Source organism: Melozone crissalis, unplaced genomic scaffold (assembly GCF_028551555.1).
Source record: "Melozone crissalis strain CALT ecotype California unplaced genomic scaffold, PUWL_Pcris_2 ptg000014l_1, whole genome shotgun sequence".
In the NCBI taxonomy this organism is placed as follows: Eukaryota; Metazoa; Chordata; class Aves; order Passeriformes; family Passerellidae; genus Melozone; species Melozone crissalis.
In genome coordinates this window covers 13,960,372-13,987,173 of record NW_026535792.1, presented here as the reverse complement: position 1 = coordinate 13,987,173, position 26,802 = coordinate 13,960,372, and the positions used below count along the sequence as shown (strand labels likewise).

Here is a 26,802-nt window from a genome sequence, read left to right as displayed (position 1 = left end):
TTAGCTTGACATATTTATTTTTCAAGGTCAATAAATAAATGTAAATACACAAAATTTGGAAAAATCTTAGTAACAGAATGTTTTTAAACAACATTCTGGCTTAAAGTCTCTGTTATTGACACTATTGGAATATTTTCTCATCTACTTAAAGTAGCTAAATCATTATGTTGGTGATCCTCCATCACATTAATTTTTGAAGTTAGGCTGCTGCAAAGGAAAAAAAAGACATCAACCTTTGCTTTGACATAGAAAATTATCTGAACTGCACACATTAAGTATTAAAATTACTTCTCTGGGCATGACTTTTCTAGAGAAGATATTTTTAAATTTACAGTTTACATATTAGAGACCTACTGTTCATTACTTCATCATTATAAAAGGGAAATCGTAACAAAAGTGGAAGAAAAACAAAAGAGGAAAAGGCATGGAAGAAAAGTGATACAAATTGGCCCTTTAGTTGGTAAGACATTCTTCCTTTATCTCATTTTCATTCTAGGTTGGTAGCAGATGTGTGTGGTGACTGGTTGCCAGCAGTGCAGCCAGTGCAGTCTGAAATAATTGTGAAGTGGCTTTTTACCAGTGGATTGTGTGAGACACCCACTTTTGCAGACATTCTCCAAACACCTGGAAGCAGGAATGTCATATTCCACCTCTTGCCCAGGTTATTCTGTGTGAACACTAAGGCTTAGAGCACAGATACAGAACTTGTCCAGGAGAAGCAGCCTTTTTCAAAAGTATCTACAAATCGCTAAATAGAAATTTTTATCAAAAGGTTCAGCAAGAACTAATTGTTATTGATTTAATGGAAGTGGAGAAAGATTTGTAGTTCCCTCAAAATTCATCAAGTGTTCTGTTTCTGCATTCTATAAATACTACAAGATGCAACATGTTTATTTGGTTCCCATAAATTAGAAAAATCTGGTTTCCAAAAATTCTAAATTAGTGATTTAAAAAAACAAAATATTACACCTGACCACCTTTCAAACCATCTCAGAGAGGGAGCTTCACTCCTCTCTCACCCCTTCAGAAGTGTGCTTTTTTAAGAATACATGATTTATAAAACAAACAAAGAAGTGTGTTTTTAACTACAGTACACTTGCTTAAATATACAAGTGGACATGTTAACGTCATGCTGAAGTTCAAGGTACTTCTGGATAAAAGGCAGATAGTTAGTTATTTTAACTCTGCATTCTTATATAGAATAACGATTATTATAGACTTTAGTTCCCTCTCATCATTCATCTATCATATGGAGAGGTCAATAAATAAAAGCTTATCTGGTCCAGTTTACCTACAAGAGAAAAAAAGAATAAAAGAAAAAGAAGTTACCTATAAAATTACTTGTTTAACCCTGATAACATCTGAGTTGCCATACCCAGTTTGTAGTTGCAAGAAAAGCAAACAATATTCATCTTGCTTTTTAATAAATGCCCCATTTTCTTCACGAAATTTTTGTATGCTGCCTATCAAGTCACATATTCTTGGGGCAAGAAAGCTGGCCAGGAGATGTAGTGATAGCAGTAACAAGTATAAATCTGGGTTCAAAAAAAGAACATACCAGATCCAGAAGCAAAGAAATCTGGACACACTGAGGAGGCAGTGCCCAGCTGTTATTTGGGCTCTCGTGTCATGGAGACTATACCCAGCCTAAGATATAGTTTCATACTAAGGAAGTAACACAGAACTCCGTTGTGCTCGTGTACAGACTTCAGGAAAAAGCCTTACACAAAATGAATTATCTTTGTTTAGAGTAGAAGATAAAATAGCTTACTAACTGATGTAACGAGTAATGGATGTCACTATGACACAGGACTTGCCATGAGTTGTGTGTTCAGCTACAAGGTGCAATAATTCTTATGACTAACTCAAAGCACAGCCGCATCCAACTGTGGTTTGGAATTCCCTCTTGAGCAGCTCGCGCCGTGACTTTGAAGGAAGTCTGATTGGTACAAAGCCATCCATCCTCTCTTGGAACGTGAACAGAATCCATGGGGTAATCAGGCACAGGCGGCATGTAACAGGTTTGTCTTCCTTTTGACTCCTTGTTTTTGCTTCTGAGGACATGCACTTGGCTCCAGGTGGAATCCATGCTCTGTTACAAGAGAACACAGCTGTTCTTCTCTTTCTCCCTCTCCTTCTCTCGAGGCTCTTTGCGTTTGCGTTCATTACTCCCGGATTGTCTTGTGCTGGCTGGAGAGGCAGCACCTTGTACCTGCTGTGTAGGGAAAATAACATGGGAAATAAACCCAGCCCCACTGCACATACAGCCTGAACTCCTCCTGTGTGCTCAAGTTCAAAACACAAAGTTTTAAGTATTATGCAAACCAGTAGAGTTCAGGTAGGGTTTTTGGTATACCTACTCCAGGACCTCCACAAAAGTTGTGTATTTCTTGAAAATTAAGTCAGCTGAAAATATATTTGAAGTTTCATGTGTCCTTTCTGTTGTGTCCACATATACAGATCAGTAGTTTCAATAAAATATGGTTTCAAGCATTTTCTGGCACTTCTGTATTATTGCACTGGAATTTTTTCTTGGTTTCTCTCATAAGTACATAATCCACATTTCACTATTTGCAGAGCCAAAGTGCTGGAGTGGACAGCAAGATTAGGTAAGGCAGCAGCTTTTTGTGACTACAAACTCTTTAATAACTTGGCAAGGGGGTTGGTATACAAAGGCAACATAAGTTTTGTTAATTCATCATCTATTCCCTCTGTTACCCATTCACAGCTGCAAAGAAGCAGGCTCTTAATCCTGTTCAGCAGGTTCTTCAGTTCCTCCTGCCTTTGGCAGGTATGAAGCTGTGTCTTAACTAGGTACTGCTGGTTCTATTAAAGCAACAAACAGTGCAAATAACTTTTGCCTGTCAAAATTCTTGTTTCATGCTTAACAAACGTATCAGTTAAGGGTTCTGAATTACTCAGGCCAAAGATGCAGGATTTATATAGATTATTTCTCACCTATTTGTAAATAAAGCAGTTCTGAAAGCCCTCAGCGGTTAGAACCTCTCTAAATCCAAAACACCAGCTTAAATAAATATTGTCTCTGGCACAGAAGATTCAGTCAAATTGCATTTTTTGATAGACATGTTCATGAATCACATTTTCAGAAGATTTTGAAATCAACTGCTTATGGTTATGGGATGGAAAGGTGTACTGGGAGAAACTGTGAACTGCTTTATTTGGAACAACAGAATAGATTCACATGAGATCACAGTCTGAATCACCTAAAAATGTACAGCAACAAACTTCTGCAACACAAAATAAAGACAAAGCTTCAACTATTACCAAAAAGTTTAGCTCAATGCTCTTCTGCAAGTAATGTAAAATACTAGCTAATACCATCTTTGTAACCTGACATATTAATTCATACCATCATTCCAAAATAAATATAAATGAAACCCTAATTTAGAAGGCTAAGCCTGCTTTAAAGTATTTAAATGTCTGCACTTGCCATATCTACATGCATACTCTGTAGTGTATGTAGATAACTGTAGTGTATTCCTAAAGATTCCTGTATCCACCTCAGGCTGAAATGTGTACAAGCACAGATGTATCTATGCAATTATTCATACTTTCTAAAATTGATGATCATATTCTGTAGTACGGTTTTCTTACCTGGACCTGAGCAGCTGCTTGTTCTTGTTCCTGATAGTACTGAGAAGCTCTCCTGTCCTCCTCTTCCTGGAGCTTCTTTGCTAGCTCCAGATCACTGATTCCTTCTGGGATCTGTTCCCAGTTAATCTCTTGATTCTGCTGCTCTTGTTGTAGAGACAATGCCATCAGGTAATCCTAAAGAGTAAACTGGTGAATTAATGCTCTTTCACAGAAAACAGAGTCATGTCATACCAAGTGAATTTTTCACCATGTGCAGCTACACTGTACCATCACTTTTCTCCCAGCCTTATCTTCAAATGGAGATCAGGAATTTCTTTCAGAACCTGTCCATAACCTCAACTGCAGGAAGGCTGAGAACAGCTGACACAAAAACTAATTATAAAATGTTGCTTTCAGGTTTAAATTCTATTACCTACACAGCAGCAAATTATCTGTCAGATTTTTATTCTGAGAGAGAGAGAATTATTAATTTTCCCTCAGTATTTAAAAAAATTGATGGTGATTACTATAAACTATAGATTTTCAAGGAACTTAGTCTTGCTCTGCATTTGTGCATTACCTGGTACAAGTCAGCCCCACCTCATGACTTCTGCAAACTCTCTCTCAGCAAGAACAACAAACACCCACCAGACACACAATCTGCTGTGGGGTCTGTCCTACACTCAGCCAGGTGGGCAGCAGAAGGCAAAGTTCAGCTATGACAATCTTAATGAGCTGAAGGGAGTTTGTTGTGTAGGAAGAAATTCCACAGTCTGCTTCTGTTTCCATATACAAAACAGGTGACATTTCACCCGAGTGAGGACTTGCCAGAAGTGGATTCTGAAAGATTAAAATCCCATTTTCCAAACTACTCCGTTGGTCTTACTTTTCTCCCTCAAAACCATATTAATACATTCAAGTGGCACTTTTGGGAACCCCAATCTAATTACCTAAAGGAGTTTCATAGTCCCAGATATGCATGAGTATACACACATACACATCTGTGGAATTACACATAAATATCACTACAAATCAGTACTAACTCACAATGGAAAGGCAGAAATGCACTACCTGATCTATTTGATCCTGCTGCCCTCTGTAGACAGTTTCAGGGTCTGATGGAGGCCTCAGGTGGAATTCAGAGTCACAGAAATTCCCATCACCATCCACATTGTGTAAACTTTCCCACACAACCTTCTCTTCTGTAAGAAAGCCCTGGTCTGTCACCAGCAGGTAAAGCTGACCCTACACAGAAAAACAAGGAAAACTTGTAAAACTAAAAAAAAAAAAAAAAACTTTTTACAATCTTAAGTAGCAGAAACAATACAAATGTTGCATTCCAATAAAACATTTAGAGTTTTTAGCACATTTGGCAATTAAATAAATCAGCATACAGCATTAAACCACCAGATACTAGTATTCACTGCTAAATTAACAACCACACCATTTCTGTATTCCATCTTGCAACTCTGCATTCTTAATGGAAGTTCATATTGACTAGAAATTAATATAAAACATTGAATATATATTCATGAATTAATATATTAATATGTATCAATCTATATACCTTGACAGCTCTTTAGAAACATACCTAAGAAGTAGATTTAAAACCTAGCAAGAAAAACTTTAAATCCTAGAAGTAATCACATTAAATTCCAAAGGCAAGGTATGGAGACAAAGGTGACCTTTCCAAACAATCCAAGAGGCATCACCTCAAAATGGCCACATCTCAGACTTCACCTTTCATAATGAGTTTTGATGGAATTTGAGGTCTGTGTCAATTGAAAGCTCTAAATTTAAGATTGTTGCTATCACTTGTTACCAATAATTATTTTGTTGGCATTTTAGTAATTTTACAGTTCCATAAGGCCAAATTTCTTGATTTCAAAGTCTGAAATTATAAAATGGGCTGGTCTGGAGTGAAGGAGACACTAATGAATGCTAACAAGGGCAGATACCAAGGCACTGGAAGGATGAAATGAAGCTTAGTATGAGGGAGTGGGAGAGGAGCTGAAATCAAAGGGAAATAACTGAAGTAGGCACCAAGTGAAAGGAGATGGTGCTGCATGTCTGAGGGACAGCAAAGCAGCACAAAATACCCATTTAAATCAATCCATTTATTTCATCCTACCTTTTTTATCATGTTTTTAGGATTATACTCCAAATCAAGAATGTTGTTACTGACCATAGAGCATTTTAAGACTGAAGCTCCCATTAGTATGACTGAATGTACCAGATCAAGACACTCAATACAAAACTTGTAGCAGTGGTTTAGCCATAAAAATCAAGTTTATTGTGACATCCACAAACATTTGGTATTTGTATTCCAGCAGCACACAAAGGGTTCTCAAAGATTGCTGTGCTGAAGCTGTACCAAAGCAAGAGGCAGATCCTGTTCTAATGATTTCTAAGGCTAAACAGGTAAGAAATGGAAACTTTGTCCATTTCTTGTCCATTACTCAACACATACAGAACAAGCTCCCTGACTCCTCTGAAGTCACAAAATGACTCTCTAAGGGAGATGTTGAAATTCCACTCATGTCTCGCCAATCCCACTCTGTTTACAGCTGCCCCTGCTGGGGCTGGGAGGTCACTTGATGTAGCAAAAATATTATTTGAAGACTCACGTACAGTAATTACTCCAATATTACCTAATACCATAACATGCACTTATACACAAGGCCAAACAGAGTGGATAAAAAACCCAAACCAAAACCAAACAGGTAACATACTGTATGTTCAAGCTTTGGAATGGGAGTTAACCAGCACAGGGGGGCTTCACAGACATAAATACAGGTGTCAGCAACAAGTCTGATCACATAACATGATCTAAGGAATCAGCTGTCCCTTGGAAACCTGCCTAAAAACTGAAACTCTTGACACTTAAAGTTACCTGAAGAAAATAAAACGTTTCCAGTTTGCACAAAATACCGATTTCACAACATTTTGTACACAAGAGGTCTTCAAAAATATTTTGAAATATCCCAGAATTTTAAAGATAAAATTTATTTGAACTTTTAAGTTTTATTTTGAACAGTACATCGACTCAAACAAAACCTAAAAAAGGGGGTGGTTTGTGTGTCTCTCAGGTTTTCCTCTATTATGCCATACATTTTAATTACAGCCCATAAACTGTGCAGCTTAGTAATACTGAAATTATGAAAATACTAGTTTTCCTATCTCCAAACTATTATAAGCTTAATTTTTCCACACACAAATATTAAGGTATATCATTGCCTTCATGCAACTAGAATCTAGCATCTAAGGATGGATTAACACTTGCTTGAAATGGAGACCTGTTTCAAATCTTAAATACAATTCATATTCTTTGTAAGAATTTCTCAGTAGAACACTGATTGTAAAAATGTCACATTAGCGTAAATAATACAAAATAAATGTAACACAGCTCCCTAATGAAAGGCAATAAACTGTATTACATATCACCACATTAGCTGAACACCAGCACTGCAATTCCAATACCAACTGCATACCTTCAGACATTCTGCTTCACTTGAACAAAGCTTAGCAAAGCAATAAACACAGGCTCCCTAGGACCTGATAAGGCACCTGATAAGGGACAGAGTTCCTGGTCACATTATTGGAATGAAAGGAAAATGGGAAATCACAGATCAGAGATCCAAAGTCATACCTTCCCTTGTTTTTAACCAACTTCTCTGATCTTTACATCATATTAGTATAATTACATTGGATTCCACAAAAAACCCCAACCAGGACCCTCACAATATTGCTAATATTCATGGAACCTTTGGCAATAATTTCATATAAAGTAAGAGGAGGCGGCTCTTTTGCTGCAAGCCGTAACGTAGCCTCTCATCATGGGTTTGTTCTTCCTTTGCAACAAGAAAATAGACACTGGCTCTGCAGGCACAATTTAAATGCCAGGCACGTTCTCTTCCCCACGCTAAAGGCACAGGCCACACTCAGTGGCACAGCCCGGCCCCAGCAAGGACTGCCCGGGACCCGACAGAAGCTCTTACCTTCAGAGCTCCGCGCTGCCCCGAGCCGGGCCCGCACCGAGCCTGCGGCCAGGAAGGAGCCGCCCTTCCTTCCCAGGCACTTCCACAGCCAGGCCGGGGCTGCCTGCGAGGGACACGGACACAGCCTCGAGGGGGGACAGGGACACGGCTCCCGGGGGGCACACGGACACGGCCAGCCCCGGGGGAGGAACAGAGACACGGCCGCGGGGCCTGGGGAACAGGGGACACGGCCCCGAGGGGGGACAGGGACACGGCCCCGGCCTGTGCACAGCTGACCAGGCCGAGCTCGGGACACTCAGGTGACCAATGCGCACAAAAATGGCTTTCAAATACCCCTCACTCTCTGAGAAGAGTTGTCCCGCTTTACAAAATGTTTCTACCCTCAGAAAATCTTAACTGGCCATTTCTAGAGTGCTACCAGATTATCTTTTAGTTGTTTTTTTTTTGTTTTTTTTTTTTAATGTGGGGTTTTTAACAAATACCCAGTCTCCCCATTGGGTTAACGCTGGCCACAAAATACCAGCATGTTATAGACAGCAAAAGTATCTGCTACTAACTATAGTCAATAGGGAGTAAAAAAATGGAAGTCCCAGTAGACAGAGTTTACTTGAACAAAGTTATGACTAATTATTTATCCTAAGAATCGATACTTAGATATTGTAGACCAATGCCCAGATTTTATAGTTTCACATATAAAAACCTTGAAATAAAGCTGAGGATAAAGCAAGATAATTCTCCCGAACAGGGATCTCTCAGTCTTCTGGTTTGCACAAAAAATCCCTCTCTGAAATGCACAAATATAGGCTATAAGGGATGTTACTAGATCTCCTTTCCTTGGATAATTTCATAATCAGATTAAATAATGAATGTTTTTGAACTACTTGTTCTAATGCCAATTACCAAGTTTCCAGCAATTCAGAAAACCAAACACATGTCCAATGTCTTTCTACAGTAAAGACCAACATTTTAAGCCTTATGTTTTGAATAGTATGTAAATATTCTCTTGGACTTCTGGATCAGATCCCTTTGTTTTTGTGAAGGTGCTTTAAGTGGATGAATAAACGTTGTTTTAATTTTCTCTAACAGTTGAAACATTCAGATATACTAACATTAAAAATATTTTTTTAAAGAAAGTATGTACTACTGAATTCAGAGTAACCCTCAGCATAAGAACTGTACACTTACTAAGAAATTGAAAAATAAACATGTTTTTAAGCAGTTATATTCATTGCCTCTACTATGCCAATCTTAAATGCCCAAGGAAAAAGTGCAATTACTGTTTTAAAATACACTTGGTATTGGAATGAAAGTATCTGTTGAGTTCTGAAGCAGAAACACAACATTTATAAAGTAGAAAACACACATACTTAAAAATCCAAACAGGTAAATGTCTCGATACTTTTCAGTAAAGAACACAGGTTCTGTTACACACAAATCTGTGGGAAAAACATTCCAACTGAACTAAGATCTTCTTACCAAACTGATCCCCTCTTTACAGTCCTGTTTTTCCTTGATCTAGGGAATTATCATTTGATGTATTTATTATCTGCATAATGAAAAGCAAAGGCAAAAAAATAAAATCACATTTTTAACTGCTGAAAATTATTACTGTATAATTACATGAGCCAAGACTATTAGTATGCAATGAAAGGGACAGGAAGTAGAAAAAATTATTACTTGGGCAAATGGACAAGGTTTGGAAATCCAAGTCCTTTCACTAAAATATCAGCCTTAGAAAACCCACACTGCACTTAAAAATATCCCCAGTGTACAGGTCCTTGTATCAGCTGTACATTAAAGCTGCCAAATAAAAGTTTAAGCATTAGCTTAATTAGAATAATAATTGCTAATTACTTAAGCTGTGTTTCTAAAAATACACTGATTTTATTACATGGACAACTTAATAAATGTGTAATTCCCTTCTGGTTAACTTTATAGCTGCTTTATTTATACATTTTCATGTATTGGTTTGGAGGGGAAAGAGAGAAAGGAATAAATGTGTAATTCCCTTCTGATTAACTTTATAGCTGCTGTATTTATACATTTTCATGTATTGGTTTGGAGGGGAAAGAGAGAAAGGCAGTGTTAGAGAAAGAGAAAAAATAATGGCATCATTCTTGCCCTACAAGTTCTATACCTCCATTTTCCCTGGCATATGTTGTATCTCCAGTTTTCCCAATGGATGGGCTTTTCTCCATAGTCCAGCTCCTGCTGCCTACTGCTCAAACTGTGAGGAAACTCCATCTGCAGGGTGAGCATTAAACCCAGGAGATGGAAAGAGTGGAGCAGGTGATAGAAATCTCAGCTCTTCAGCAACAATGCATCTGGCACTCACAGGAGTATCCTGGAGGGCCAAAAATTTCTGGAGAGCTGATCTTGGGTAAAAGCCCAAGTTAAGTCTATTTCTGACTTGATACAAAAGACCCCCAAGACTCACAGCTACTGCAAACAGCTGGCTAGGTAGGAGCCAACAGAGTTACTGCTGGCCTTTCAACATCAATTTAAAACTTATTTTATGTCTTTAATAAAAAGTTGCTTGATAGCTCAAATTCTCCCATGTGCCACTCAACACAAATCCAAATCAAAATGAACACTGCTCACAAGCAATAACCTCAGGAACCAAAACATGTAAATAACATGGAAATTAAACACTAACTACAAGGTCATTCCCCATAATGACTGTAAAAACAAGAATAATGGCCTCTATTTAAAAATTTAGCATTTCAGAGTTCTAAGAATTCTCAAAAAGCACAAGATTAAACCCACTGTGACTTGGCAGCAGCAAACCTTAAATATACAAACAACACTCATTTTCAAATACTTCAACTTAATATTTCTTAGGACTTGTATTTAGTTCTTACAGATAAAAGTCAAGACAGATTTTTACTCACTGCCTTAACCTGTTCTGTATTATTAATATTGGCTGAGGATATTTAACTCATTGAAGTGTTGCATTTTATTTCTATAAGGAAAAAGGATCTCAGCTGAGAAGTAAATAAATGTTTACAAGTATGAAGCTGATAAAGTACAGACACATACCAGGTTCTACCCTTTAATGTAATACTGGGCTGCAAAAGACTACAAAGAGCCTATGTTTTACAAAACTAATCTGTATTTATAATCCACAGGTCAAAGTGATACTTACTGACTGTATTTACTACAAATAATATTTTAAAGGATTTAATAATAGCACAAAAATTTAGGATTTATGTATTTTATAAATATATAAAAAGGATTTATGTATTTTATCTGGAATGGCCTTTAAACAAAGTAAAAGAGCACCTGCACCTCTAGATACCATTTGTACCCAGAAAGTGCAGCTGTACTTTTACTATTTTCTTTTTTAAAACCAAACCCCACTCCATGTAACAAGCGTATAACAGAGTACAGGCTTGCTTCACAAGCTGCCACCAGCTAATCCAAAAACTAAATTTGGAAAAGCAGAGAGGGGAAAAACTATACTCAAAATTGGGATTTAAATGAGCTGCATCAGGTAATATTTGACCACACAGAGATTTATTTCATAGCTCTGGGTTATTTAAATGGAAGGGAGGAGAAAGAGCCTTTTCCTTGCCCTACTGCTTTAAGTGAGTGGCATTGTATACACAGATTTAAACCACATCTCAGATGTACTCTAATCAGAAAACCAAATATGTTACCTGCTTGTAGAGTTAATCATTATTTATCAGGACTGTTCAGACCTTAAACTCAGCTTATGAGTAGTTACTCAAAATGCCAAAGATTAGCACAGTCAAGATTAAAAGAGGGAGGAAAAAAGGACTAGACGTAATAAATTAAAGAGTCATTCACATGAGGTATATGACATTATCATATAATGGCAAAACCAGGGGTTTCTTAACTTTTTTGCATGTTACACACATCTTCTTTTTTGCTTTTATTACCATTATTCATAAACACAAGTGTACATGAAATTAAAGTCTTATTTAATAACAGATAACCAAAACATCATTTTAAGCTTCTTTTACAAGGGTAAAAACTCATACACTACTATCCTAGCAAAAGTAAAGTTGTTTTAGCATGAAGATTCTCCATAAATGAATGTAAACATTCCAAAGCAGATTCTCCATTCCATGGAGGAAGGAGTCCCAGAAGCACTAACCAAGCTGACACTTGCTTTTTGTATCCTGGAATACTCTTTTCACAACTGCTGCCATATTGCTTCCCCAGATACAGATAAAAAATAATTAAAAGAAATTCTCTTCCCTAACAAAGGGAACCAATATTGCAGCCCATTTCAACTTCTCAAAACATTTGGGATTTTGTATATGGACCTATTCATCTACTGGCCAAATGTAATGCAAACTTTTAGATCCTCAGAAACAAGAAATTAAAGTAACCTTATCATGCCAACCACAAACTGCAAGAAAATTTCAGCCATGTAAGAAGTGTACATAACTATAACTAACCATAAAGAGTTAACACAGGGAGTAAAATGAACATAAAGGGAAAGGCTACAAGAAGAGTTAAAGTAGTAATGGATCCCAGTGCCTAAACCACTGTAATCAATAATTCCTAAGTAACATTTGCTACAGACCTTACAGTCACTGTAAGCCGTATTTATATATAACAACCTGGAATTTAATTCTATTCCAAGACAGTAAAAAAGCATGACTTGCTTTGAAACACAAAACACAACAATAAAGACAAAAATGCTGGATGTACCTTGTATTTGGTCATGGTGCTAAAATGGTTGTTCCTGAAGAACACACAAAGCTCTCCCTCCTGGACAGCTGAAGTCAGCTCACACAGTCCATGGTATGTCAATTGTGTAGCTGTGTTATTTAGGAACTGCTCAGCTACAAACCCTACAAAAGCAAAACATACTGTTATGTGTGTCTATTACACACTTGCTAACATAACACCTGGAAACAATAGTAGTATTTTTCCTATCTTCCCCCTACGTCCCCATACTGCCACAAGCTTTAGGGAACACATAAAAAGAGGGGACAAGTTTCAAAGTTCTAAAACCACAGCATTGCAAACAAACCTTCCCCTGTTCAGAAATGCTGTATCCACTTCTAATATTACTCATATTTTCCCTTGTTGTAATGGAGTATATAACTGATACTCTGATTTATAGGAGCAAATACATAGATAAGTTGAAATCTGAATGCTGCCACAATAGGGGAAGTTCTTGCCAGCTTTTGAAGAATTGTATTGAATAGATCAAGAGCATGCATTAGAGAAGCAGAGAAGACAAGCACAGTCCTGGGTGCCTGCCCAGGGAAAGCAGCTCAGCACACAGAATGCAGCTCTTCCCACTTGTATCTCTACTCAGCATCACCCATAGGGAAAATATCTTGCTGGAATTTGGCAGGACACATACTTTGATAAAATACAGAAAAACATGGCTTACCTTCACTGACCAGTTCACTGTTTTCTGACTGTTTACAAGAGATTATCTTCTCCACCAGCTGATTGTAACTGCAGTTACCAACTGCTTTTACTATGTCAGCAACCTGCAGCAGGAATGAACAACACGGAGGATTTACCTTTGAGAAGAACAGAACACAGCTGCAAGCCAGTGGCAATTATTAATAAGACAATAAGAATTCAATAAAGAGAGGATGTTATCCCCTTAAAAATGTAGGCCAAAACATTTTAGCTCAGAGTGTTACATATATTGCTATTTCAGATCCTATTTTAAATTCTTCCATTAACCCTTAGCATCAAAAGCTGAGGCATGAACATGACATAAGTTGGATCAGCAGGGCCAGGGGAAGAGAACAGGGGTTCTCTCCACCAACAAGGCATGAAAAGAAAAACTCTTAGGCATTATTATTGCAGCTAAACTCACCAGTTTCCCCCTCAGCAAACAATACCACTTTATTACTTATTAAATAATATAATTAAAAATAAATTACATGTTTGCTAAAGATGCAGTTCTCTCCAACCAGTTCCACCATCCTCATTTCTCAATAGCAGTGACTAAGAAACCAGAATTAAAAAGAGGAGGAAAGTAACTTTGTATTCCTTCCAAGTGTTCTCTAATAAGCTTTCAAAAATGATGACTGGGACACTGTATCTGGGGCAACTTGCTACTTCCCTCAGAAAGACAATTCTCCTTTACAGAGTCATAGAAGGCTTTTAAAGTGGTTTGACTATAGTCCCAGGCTCTGCAGAGCTCCTACACTAAAAAAACCACAGTTTGTATTTACTCCTCAATTTTTCTGACTAGATTAAAAAACTTCATTATCGTATTCATTATTGACTTGTTAAAATTCAGAAATATCTCCCCTCCCACCAATAACATTCACGGTAATATTTTTTTAAAAGAATTGAAATGGAGTAAATTACCTGAGGGTCCACTAACCATCCATGGTACAAGGGGATATCCAGCAGATCAAACACTATGCATTCGGGTGTGTATTCAAATACTCGGACACCTGTGAACTTCACATTGACATCCAGACCCGTCTGCAACTTATGCAGAATTGCCATTGCATCACTCATATTCTGACAACAGAAAGAACAGAACAGATCACCCAAAACAGCTTTGGACACTTGGTGGTTACTCTTGTAACCCGTCATCATTTAGTACTCATCGACTTGACACTTAAAAAAAAAAAATGTAAAGGGTAAATTACCTAAACAAATGTTTCAATGCACATTCACATCACATATTGTGTCAGGAGATACATGAAATAAAAGAATCTCCCTCCAATCACCTCTTTTACACCTATAAACTACTTTTAGGCAGTTCTGATTGCTTTTAGGTCTATTTCCCAAAGCCACAAGCCAGATGTTTGCAAGAAAACTGAATTATAAAGGAATCTTCAAGGGACTTTCCTTGAGGTTTCTTCTCCCCTTTTAAACCTTCCCTTACAAGTCAGGCCGAAGTACTTGTCACTACATAATGAATGAACAGTAAGAGCTACACAGACCCACTTGCCAGCTCTAATTTCAGGGTTCAGTACTGAGAATCAGTCTTGAATTGTTCACCACTTTTTTTCTTTAATAAAAAAACCATTTTCTACCTTATTTTGGGCATACCTTTAAATGGCCTGTAGATTCTACTGTTAAAACAAGTCATGAAAGTAGCACTTATTAATTATAGTAGTGATCCCAATGGAATCCTAAGGAGAATTATCAAGTTATGAAGTTCCAATCACAGAAAGGAAAGATGAGCCAAAGAAAACATGCTTTGTGAGACACCTATCTTGAACCAACAGATAAAAAAAATTCCCAACATGGCAGGAAAAAGAATTTTCCACTAAGTGAGAAAAGTCCACAAGAACACAGTCAGAAAGTCTTGTGCAAAAGATTTGGGGAAACTGAGGCACTTTGTTGTTTGTTTGGGGGTTTTTGGGTTTTGCAACAATCTGTTGTTTAAGAGGAATTCAGGCTTACAACAATGAGAAAATAGCATGACAAAGACCAGAAATGCAGATTGGACAGGAGATGGAGACAGCAAAGATTCACAGACTGAAACTACTGATGGTTAAAGACAGCTGCTTCTGCTGTCTTCTGATGAGAATCTGCACTTGAGCATGGCTGCTACAAATGAGAGTTTTAATACTTGTAGCCCTTTAACCACTCTGCTCAGTCAAGTTTCCATGATCAGGAATGGAACAGCTCCCACTGCCTTACTACAAGTTGCTTCATCTTACTAACATTTTGCTGTCACAAGGTTTAGAATTTAGCAAGATTTGGAAGTAATTCTCAAGACTGGCTTCACCTTTTAAGTTTGTATCACTTTAAAAGCAAACCAAGCCACCTTAACAAGAGCATGTCATTAGGAGGGGCCAGACATCAAATATGAAAACCTGTTTTGAAAGATATTTTGCCATAATCATACTCTGCTGAATGAATAAGAAGTCCACAGTAAGTCAGCACAGTGTCATCCACAAATTCAGACCATACATCTACAGACAATAGCTGCATTTTTGTAAATGTTTACTTTGCAAACAAAGCAGGATTACATCAAACAGACCAGAAAACCACAAAAGTTTCTTGCTACAATTTCAACATTATCACTTCTACTTTAACTATTTCCGTACCTTCAAAGCAACTTGGAAGATTTCTAGAGCAGAAGGCTTCTTTGAAATTACATGGTCAAAACTTCAGGTATGTGACATTTATGTTCTAAAGCCATATATCTGAGCATAAGAAAGCTATACAGGTTGTACTTTCACCAGGCATAATAGTTTTCATCACCCTCCTACAAGCTGATTATAGCTATAACCTTCTACAACACAGAATTGTGTGGAAAAAAATAGCCAATTTCATTATTACAAAAGTAATTCCTATAATTTGATAAAAATCAATCTCCAGTTACTCAATTTGGCTTTCAACACTGAATGAGAACAAGAAAAATGACCTAAGAATAAACAGAGCTACCCTAAAACCTTATACCTATTAAAAAATTCAAATTCACTTTTCCGTGAGTAACCAAAAAACCAACTATGACTACAGACAGAACTCAGAAAATATACACTAAATCAACAAATTTTAAATCTAATAGCATTATCTTCAGTACAGAAAGAATTCTGTGATGACATATAAACAGTGGTCAGCGCAAATAATATTGCCTTTCATAAAATGGGATCAACCTCTTTTTGTCCATCATGATTAAGAACACAGATCTCTGTTACTCAGTTTCCATCCTCAGAGAAACTCTGGCAGGCACCACTGAACAGAGCAACTGAAGGACATGAAGCACAAGACTTCAAAGAGCAACCACCCTGTTACATACTTTTATTAGTACCTCTGTGTTACACTTCCTCAATAAAACCTGTTTTACTTCATTACTGTTATTTCATAACAGGGAAAAAAAGTGTCTTCTGTTAATAAATATTGAGTTTTCTTCACTAATAGCACATATATAAAATTATTACTCTACATCAAGCCCAGACAAAAACAAACTACAAACAATGGTCTGTATGGTTCTGGTTTTTAACAAGGTGACAAACCCTAGGTGAGAAAAGTAGTTTTAGTTCCCTCAGACATGAGCAACTGGGCTTTAGGAGCAGCTCCTTACCTGCTCATAATTAAGTCGCTGAATTTCAGATATCTCTTTAGGTTTTGCGTCAAGAATGTAGTCTCCTAAAACAAAGCAAAAATGAAAATAAATTTATTCCACAATCAAAGCTTCAACATTTCTGTTAATGTTTCTGACTGAAGTGACTGATAATGAATACCACAACCAAAGTTTTCTACCGAATTAATGAGATCACATTGTTTTATAACCTGAAGTATAATTATGGAGTAAAATATGAATACAAAAACTTAGTAAGATTATATTAAGAAATGAAATTCATATGGCAAACTGTTACTAAAGTAACATTTCATAATCTCTTGGGGCATCATACCAATCTCTTCAGTATTCAAAAACTAACTTCCCTCTGTGCCTCAGCCTAAAAATATAAAAAGGTCAAACTGTTCACAATAACATATGTAATTCTGTACACAATTTAAAAGGACAACCACTTATCCTGACTGATACTGTGAATGTTTTGCCATATTTTTATACACCAGTAAGTCTATAAAACTTGTTGTGCTGGTTTTGACTGGAATATAGTTCACTCTTTTCACAGTGGCTGCTGTGGGGCTGTGCTCTGGGTTGGTGCTGAACACAGGGCTGATAACACAGGGATGTTTTTGTTACTGCTCAGCAGGGCTCACTCAGAGCCAAGGCCCTTCCTGCTTTTCACAGGGCCACAGGAGGATGTGAGGAGACACAGCCAGGACAGGTGACCCCCACTGAGCACAGGTATATCATGCCCAGTATATAAAGTGGGGGGTAGAAGGAAGAAGGGGAACACTTGGAGTGCTGGATGGTGTTTTTCTCCCCAAGTCACCACGTGTGACAGGGTGCTGCTCTCCTGGGATGGCTGAACACTTGCCTGCCCGTGGGAAGCAGTGAATTAATTCCCTGTTTTGCTCTGCTTTCCCTATATTGAGTCTTTAACTCAGCCCACAGGTTTTCTGGTTTTTACCCTCTCCATTCTCTACCTGATCTCTCTGGTAGGGGAGTGAGCAAGGGGTTGTCTGGGCTTAAACCACAACATCTGTATTCCACCTTTGTCTACAATGCAAAGGTAATAAATTAGTTAATAGTTAATCAACACACTGAGGTTCAAGACTTATAACATCTTTAGAGACTAATACCCACTTTCCAGATTTTATTTCAATGTTTTTGTACTTATTCTCTTGCTCCATTACTAAAGTCAGAAGAATATCATTATGAGTTTTCTAATTTATACTCTTTTTACTTGAAAGTGGTTGAAGGCTGTTTTGTTGGTTTTGCCTTTTTTTTTCAGCTGTAGAAGAACTGCTAATCCTGTTGAGCGAATAGGAACCTAAATAATTTGAACACGGTTTTATTATTCAATTTAGTAAGATAATTCCAGAAGCTAAAATATGCCTTCAAGAAAGAATACACATTTAGACAACTGGAATTATGTAGTGACTTCAGACAGTACTGTGTCATCAATGCAATTATAAGAAATGCTTAGACACAGGGAGCAAGATTTCTTAGTTTTTGGAGAAAATTATGTAGGCAACTTTTTTCTTCAACCAGAAGACTCAGCAATTTGCTTCTGAAAAGAACAAGCTATGTTCTTTGCAAGCAAAAATAAAGAAAATATTGTAAGGGTTTTTTTCTCCTGATTAAGAAAAATCAAACCTAGTCTACTAAGTTCAAACATTTTATATTTGTCAGGCTACAAGGGAAGGAAAAGTGGTACATACAGCTTAAGTACTATCACAACTGCACTTTTAACACCTGGATCACCAGGGTTATTAAAGTTCCAGCCCTGTCAAATACACAGAGCTGCAGTTTTACTGAATACTGAATGTGATACCAGAGTAGTGTCTGCAAATGGGACCCCAATCACTGTGAGGGCTACATTAATTTTTCTTGTTATTTTAATTGGGTCATACTTCCAAGGATTAGAGTTACTATAGACAATTAAAGCCAAGAGTTGACTTACTACATTCTATCAACTACAATAAAACAACACTGTAAGAGATGTGAATAATTTTAAATCTGTCAATGTGTTGGTGCACTGAGCCATACCAATGGCATGAACCAGACCAATCACTTTGGAAAGCAGTGCAGAAAACTTCTAAAACCAGTTAAGGAAAAGCATGAGTAATTGCATGCTGTAAGTAGTTTTCTGGAATCAAATAAAAAGCTGAATAAAATAGTAAATACATAAACCAGCTCTATGTTGCTATGCACTACAAAGTACAACACACAAGTGGAAGTGATTTATTGCAGTTACTAACCTAAGTACTCCATCAGCTGTTCAGCCGTTATGATTTCCATCATCGGTGGCAGTTTAATCTGTCAAAGTAAAAGTAAATTATCTTTAAAACACCCAAACACCACAATTTAAAAAGCACTGTATTTCTAGACAGAAGACTTCTGATTACATTTCCCCACCAGTTTATAAGGCCATTAGCATACTGGAGCTCCACTAAACAGCAGCCAGAAGAAGAGATTAAAAAGACACTTTGGTTTTTAGAGAAACCACATGCATGCAGCACTTTCTCCCAGGTGCACATCTGCAGAGTGCTCCCTTCTCCCACCAAAACCCCCCTCCCCTTCACTTCACAAGAACCCACACCACTCACTGCAGTGGCTCAACTACATGCACTCAGAATTAACAGACTGGGAACTGTTCAGAAAACTTCCCTCAAGTCTTTGACTCCCTTTATTACAATTCTTAACTGAGTATTGAGTACTAAGAGATTAATTTTGCGTATTAGCTCAAAAAGTTCCTGTGTACAAAGTTTCTAAAGGATCTAGTGTCAGTAGCTGCTGGGACAGGGAAGCCAAAGACTTGTGCAGGTACAAGGAAATGACTCCCAGCCTCTCATCCCATGTTCACACTCCAAGGTTTAACCATTTGGTTTAACCCCACACAGAGCAGAGAGGCACACAGAACTCTGTGGTGAATATTCCATTCTCCTCTTCCCTGATCTATTGCCACCATCATAGTGTGCTAAAACCAACCACCCTGGCAGAGCTAAAAGCTTCCTGCATTCTCATCTCCTCCAGCATCCTGGGTAAACATTTTGGTTGAACACTTTGATTTACTGCAGGAAGAAAAGCAACAGGCAAAGCACAAACACATACCAGGACATGCTTCTGGCAAGCTGAGGAAATATCACAGAAGGATACAGACCTTAAACATGGTGCAATTGTTCTCTGCATAAATGTGAATTTTATTTTTCTAGGGTTTGGGGTTGGTTTGTCTTGGGGCTGATTTTTAAGCTCTCTTCAGCTTTTAATTTTCTCATCCTATCTCCCTCCAACATCTTGCCATTCAAAGTCTACAACAGGTATTTATTTTATCAGCAATTTTTTAATCAAGTCCCTCAATACTGATCACTGCTGTCCTTGACACATATAGAAAGACATGACGTGAGACTGTCAACTCATGGTTGAGATTTAATAGGTTCCACCTACTTTTCTGGCTGTGGAGAAGGAAGAAGTAGAAATCCAGGGGATGGAAGAGCAATCTACATCTACTTCTACATCAAGCCTTTGATGCAGCACCCCAAACTCAAATATACAGTATAGCAACACACCACTCTGTTCACATTGTGATGGAGATGGTTTTCAGTATGAAAACTGAGCTATTTTAATAACTTAGCAGGGAAAATGAGGTGTGATTGGGCTACATCTGTCTTATCAATTTTAATTACATTTGACAAAAGGTAAATGTGTTAAATCTATGTAGTCACAAGAAATTTCATTATATGTGGAAGAAGAAAGAGACCCAAGTTTATATGACTTTCTTATTTATACTTTAAGAAATATGTCCCTACTTGGGTTAGAGTTGACATTTGCCACACATTGATCAACCCAGAGATGGTGGGCTTATAAAGAAGCTGGTAGTACTGGGATGTGGGAAAGGAATTAAAGAAGAAAAATCAGGCATGCATGGGTACATGTTTTTTTTGAAAATATTAAATGAATGACAACTGATTGTAACTTAGAGAACTCTCCAACTCACCAACTCTAAAGCTCAATTACACAGCTTACCTCTATTTAAGCTCTATGTACAGAACTTAAAATAGCACAACATATTATCCATATCACTGTTAACAAATGTAAAGCTAACCATTTATTTTTTTACTGCAGAAAAAGCAAAGTGGTTTTACTCATATTTCCAGGATCTCTCAAAGCTGGATATTTTAGCAAGCTAGTTCTCAAAATTAACTGCTTGATTAAATGCTAAGCAAAGTTAATTGGTTACTTCATGGTGTAATTTTAGGGCTGGCATGTGTAGTGGGACCTTGATCACACCTTTGAAGTGGGCTAATGGGGTTCCAACACATTCTGAGTACTTCTGAACAGAGCTGACTTTGGGATATACAGAGAACATGACATTTCTCAGCTGCTCAGAGCTTCACTGCAAGCACTTAAGCAACAGGAAATGCACAGTGAAGAGTAAATGGGAGAGAAAAATACCTTAGGAATTAAGGGAGAGCAAAACATCATACAGAACCACAGTTATTATCCAGAGAAATCAACAGAAGAAAACAATGTAAGCAATAGTAGGAGAAGCTGCTGTTGTCCATAACAATCTTTTATTTTGAGACACATTTTCACAATAGGTTTCAATGTTTAGTTGCTAGATTTCACATCAATTCCACATTTTAGGAAAAGTGCATTTCCTCAACTCCCACCCACTTCCTGCACCCCTCTACTGCAGTTTCCTGGTCCTTTCCCCTGATGGCTCTCTGTAACTCTAGCTATAATTTTCTTCCTACACTCAGGAGTGGGAAACTCAGTCCTTCTCACACAACTATGGCATGACATACAGCTGGGGCATACTTTAATTAAAAGACAAGAGTGGTAAACAAATTTTCATATGGAGCAGATTGTCTAATAAAACTTACACAGTTTGTATGAATTAGACTATAAACCCCAAAACTACATAATACTAATTTTCCACTATATTCTTCCACACTACAGAAGGGCTTCAAAAAATTAAGTGATATAGTCATGCACAGAGGATAACACTTCTGAAAATACTATGAGTATCAAAAGGGTCCAAGAAAATTTCTAATGGCTTATATAATAAGTCTTATATAAGACTTAAAGTCTCAAAACATGTTTATCTAAAATATGCAACTCCTCTGAACACAGTGTTCCAGGGAGGTATGGGTAGCTTCAAGCAGCTTTGACAAAAAACAATTAATATTCTCTGCAAATAAGCGCCCCTGGCCTGGCAGGAAGAGTTTCATGAACCTGTGACAGGTCAGTGTGCGCTGCCCCTCCATCTCCTCAGTGTCTCTCTTTGGCCAGGTCACCTCCAGCCCCTGAGTGGGCTCGTGGCTGTGCTGGGCACGGCTCCAGCCGCACCTGCGGGCTCAGCTCATCCCACAGGTGCCGGAGGAAGGGAGGCTGCCAAGCCCCGCTGAGCAATCTGTGCCAGCTCCGGCCGGGCACAGCGACAGCGACAGGGACAGCACATCACGTGTGAGCGAAGGGCCAGGGCCAGCCCGCAGGCAGGCAGCACCACTGCAGCCTCCGACAAGCGAGCGGGGAGCAGCGGGAGGGAGCTCTGCGCTCAGCTCCTCCCCAAAGGGCCATTTTAATGAAAACCTAACGTTAAGAATTTCTGAGTAGAATATTTTACTCTACTTCTTATCTGAACAGTCAGTTTGGATACATCTAAGCAAGAAAACGGTTATATAACATTTACTTACATAATTGCTATGATACCTAAATAGGTAATTCATACAGTTCTAAAAGTTTCCAAAATTTTAGTGGAACTAAGTGTGTAGGGAACACAGCTCCTTCCATTTGTTGAGAGGATTATGACACAAAAAACTTTCAAAGACATTTTCAAATATGCAATATCACTGTTCTCCTACATAAGGACAAGATATTCCATATTCTCAAGACAATATTATTTATATTCTAATTGTATAATGTTTTCCCCTTGCTTATTTTATGTTTCACTATCTTCCCGGGACATTTCTGCGCAACACGTTAATGTTCACAGAGTTCTTCAGGTACAAGACATCACATCCTACCTAAGAAGCACAGAGCAGAATCACATGGCACCCTCACTAAGCTTTAGCATCTGATGATTGCCATAATCCCCCCGCCCCAAATTACATTTAATGAAATGCCAGAAGTTATCAGAAAGTGTTGCATGAGCTACATCTAACAAAGATCACAAAAGGCACTTAGAAAAGCCAACTTTGAATAGCTAAGCTTAACCACATAGTGAGCCACAGGCCTGAGTTAAAACTGAGCAATCTCCAGATTTAAATAAGCTGAAAAACAGGGTGCTACACTATTCTACATCAGAGGACACAACTCATGCTTGTACATACATTTAAAAATGCTTGTTTCAATCTCTACTTCTGCTTAATTTCCATCACACAAGTCTAAGCGGTTACGACACTGTTTTGCACAACAGCTGTTCTGCACAACAGCTACTTTTCCAAGTTGATATCATGCTTTTGTTTTTCTTCTTACAACATTTCTCTAACACTCCTGTAGCAGAGCTCCTTGGCTTTCCCTCCTATAAGCTAAACTGCAAGTTACACTTAAGACAGGCAGACTGCAAAAACACTTCAAAAGAAAAGTAATTTCATAATTTTAATATTTAAAATACAGCTTCTGCAATCTGCCACCTCAAAGTATTTTGTATCCTTTGAAAGTGGTGGATAAAAGACAGGCAGCAGTTTTATCACAAGCTTAGTTCCAAAACCTGGTATTTTCAAAATGGAATTTGAACAGTCACAGCGGGTGCTACTATTTCAGAATTTCCAAAACCCCAACCACCAAATCAGTATTGCACTTCAGCTGGCTGAGACCAGATCTATCCACAGGACGACCACAACTCTCAACCCTGTCAGGAAAGAGTTCTAAAGAGGAAAAATGATGGCTGATACAGGGAATAGAACCCAAAGCATAACTGTTTAACTTGTTATTCCCTGTTGTGATTCTAGTTTTCCTCCTCATCTCCTTCTTCTGCTCTTTTTTCCCCATTACATGCAGCTTCTTTTCACCTAATGTGTACTATGGTATTCTCAGTCTACTTTTGCCTGTTTTCATCTTTCAGTCTGCCTTCTTGCTCCCAAATTATAATTACTTGACCCAGCCTAGTGTTCATGTTGGCTCAGGAGGAGCGAGAAGGTGGATGTCCATCCTGAGTCCTCACATGTGGCAAGCTGCTGTCAGTGAGGTACAGATGAGCTGCCACCCCCAACCACTGTGAATGTGGTTCTTGACTATGAACTGGGGAAAAGAAAGGCCAATTTGTAGAGGCAGTAATTAGGAAAATCAATTACAAGCAACTACAATATATAACCAAATAAGAGGAAAACCCTCAAGCCTATAAATAATAACTTGTGATGACAGTTGCACCAGTTTAGCTGCTTGTCTGCAACTCATGTAAATTCTGCTGAGGTTTTACATAGACAGAACTATAGAAAACTTCATGTAATCTGAGCAACAAGAAACAGTAGAGCATTCCCAAGGGGTATTTTGGTTTTTGCCTATTTATAAAACTGGGTATTACCTTAATTCTCACTAATGTAATATTTGATCCCAGCAGAATGTCAGTTAAAGTTCTGGTTGGAGAGCAGCAGAGGAGGGAAAAGGAAAAATGTTAAGGAACAAAACCTCCAAAAACTTGAATTCAAACAACAGGACTAGTGCTGCCCCATTGACATCTTTCATTAAAAGATTAGAAAGTAAGACCCTGTAACTAACAGTTTAAAATGTTTCCCCCAAAATTGATAAGGAATGGCAAGTTTTTCAAGTCACCCCCAGATGCCAAAGAGGGAGCACCGAAAGCAAGTGTTCAATACTGAAGCCTGTGACAACATTCACACCCTCCTGAGGATAGCAGAACCTACATAAGGCAATACCTTAAAGTCACACCCAACTTCCCTCTACTGCTTTTACTGATGCTTAAACAACAACATCACTGCACCCAGAGTTTTCTTTCTGATGTCTGAGCTGTTCTGCTCAGAAAAATTGTAACTCAACCAACAGCATTAATCTTCTGCAGTTACCTGCATCTAAACAAATTTCTTCTCATCGCATATTTCCATTTTGACCTTTTCCTAAGTCACCTGTCACACTGCAAACAACCTCTTACTCTTCCAACACCAAATTTCTTCCCCTTGCTACTACAACATAAAAGCTATTCCTGTAAAGCTTTCCTATTTCAGGACTCTGTTCTATCAGCTCTTCAGTCTTCCGGGGCTGAATTGCCAGCATTTCCTGAGACGTGCCCCTCATCCTTGTTTTGCAATGCACACAACCTTACAGCTTTCCTCCAACAGATACTCCTTTCACAGAGACATGTTAATAACTACGTTATGGCTTAGATTTTAATTACTTAAAAGATTGGGGAAAAAATTACTTTAAGACTACGGGAAGTCCACATCCACAATGGCTATGGAGAACAAGAACCTTCAGGTCTCAAAGCCGCACTTGACCACTATCTGATTTATTCATTAGTTTAAATACAGTCTATACTGCATAACTGTATCAATGTGTCCCCATTACTCAGGCAGCTACTCGTACAAATCCTTATTTTGTACAATTCTGCACTTCGTACAACTCTACATATGCTTTATAATATGAAACTAACCTATTTTCCAAAAATATCACTTATGTGCTCAGTGCTATAAATAGTAATCTTTACTTACTAAAAACCTGTACACATCAGTAAGCTATTATATGTTATATATTGTTCAGGTTAGTAAACATCATCGAGACATTTTATTTCTGTTTTAGGACAACGAAGTAAGTCTATATATGTCAGCAGCATCTAAGTAGTATATTGGCAACATACTGCACATACTTTTTGTTTTCCAAGTTCTGTATGTGAGACATGTGCTTAACAGCAGAAATAAGCCTGAAATATTTACTGAAAGAATCGGAGAATGGTTTAGGTTGAAAGAGACCTGAAAGATCATCAGGTTCCAGACCCTCTGCCACGGGTAGGGACACCTTTTACTAAACCACCAGAGGGTCGCCCAGAGACCCAATAAACCTGGCCTTGGACACTGGTAGGGATGGGGCATCCACAGATTCCCTGGGCAACTTGTGCCAGTGCCTCATCACCTTCCTGGGGCAGAATTTTTTGCTTGTACCTAAACCTGCCCTCTGCTAGTTTAAAGCCATTCCTCCTAGTCCTACTGCCACATGCCCTTGTCAGAAGTTCCTCTCCAGCGTTCTCGACAACGTCCTGGTCCTACACTGCACAAACTTCCCGCGGTGCCCTCACGCCGCTGTGGCTCGGGAGCCGCGGACGCCGCCGGCGCCACACGAGCCGCCCGAGCGGCACCGCCCGCCCGGCCCCGCCATGGCGCCCGCCCGCCCCGTACCTTCCAGGCCAGGAGCAGCACGTTCATGATGGCCAGCAACGGGCAGGGGCCGTTCTCGTTCTGGGTGATGACGGGCGTGTTCTCCTCCTTCCAGCGGACCCACTTGATGTGATAGACCGACTGGCCCGGGAAGCGTTCCTTGGAAGCGGAGAGGAGCTGGGAGCCCGCCGCCGGCCTGTCCCCTTCGGGCTCCGGGGCCGGGCCCCCCGAGGAGGCCCCCGCCACCACCGCCTCATCGGCGTCGCTGTTGAGCTCGGAGCTGCTCGGGCAGCAGGAGTGCAGGTTGGAGAAGGACTCCAGCGAGTCCAGGCTGCGGGACTCCTCCCCCGGCGGGCTGGGAGCGCCGCTGCTCCCGGAGCCGGCTCCCGCGGGACCGCTCTCCGAGGCGGGCACCGCTCCGGGACTCTCCGGCACCGCCAGCCCCGCGCCTTCCGCCGCCGCAGCTCCCTCCGCGGCCCGGGAGGGGGACGCGGTCTGAGGGGCCGCGGCGGGAGCGGGGGCCGGTGGAGGGGAAGGGCTGCGCCGCCCGCCGCCCTCCTCGGCCTCCCTGCAGCCGCCCTCGGCCGCCGCCGCCTCTCCGAGGTGGAGCTGGCTGGCAGCGCCCCCGCCGCCCGTCTGCAGCGAGCCCGGGGGCGGCGGGGGCTGCGCCAGGCTCTCCATGCCCGGCCCGGCCGCTCCGCTCTCTATTGGCACCGCAGCGGCTGCGCCTCCGCCCGCAACGCCCGCGACGCCATCACAGCAGCGGCGGCAGCTCCGCCCCGCCGGGGACGTGCGGGCGGGGGGGGAGCGGCCGCGGGTCACGGCGGGGCCCGGGGCGGGGGGGCCCCGGGGCGGGGCGGGCCGCGGGAAGGGGAGGGAAACAGGTGAG

At 39.6% G+C, this 26,802-nt stretch overlaps 1 protein-coding gene across 1 annotated transcript; it reads right to left on the bottom strand.

Moving 5' to 3' along the window:
* On the bottom strand, positions 1-26,594 carry MINDY2 (MINDY lysine 48 deubiquitinase 2). The gene is made up of 9 exons (XM_054272750.1): positions 25,935-26,594; positions 18,846-18,903; positions 16,594-16,658; positions 13,911-14,069; positions 12,970-13,072; positions 12,276-12,418; positions 4,666-4,839; positions 3,616-3,789; positions 1-2,215 (listed from the first exon to the last, which is right to left on the bottom strand). The coding sequence occupies exons 1-9, from the start codon at positions 26,592-26,594 to the stop codon at positions 2,096-2,098; spliced, it is 1,656 nt and encodes a 551-aa protein (XP_054128725.1). The 3' UTR covers positions 1-2,095.
* Between the last annotated feature and the right edge of the window lie 208 nt (positions 26,595-26,802).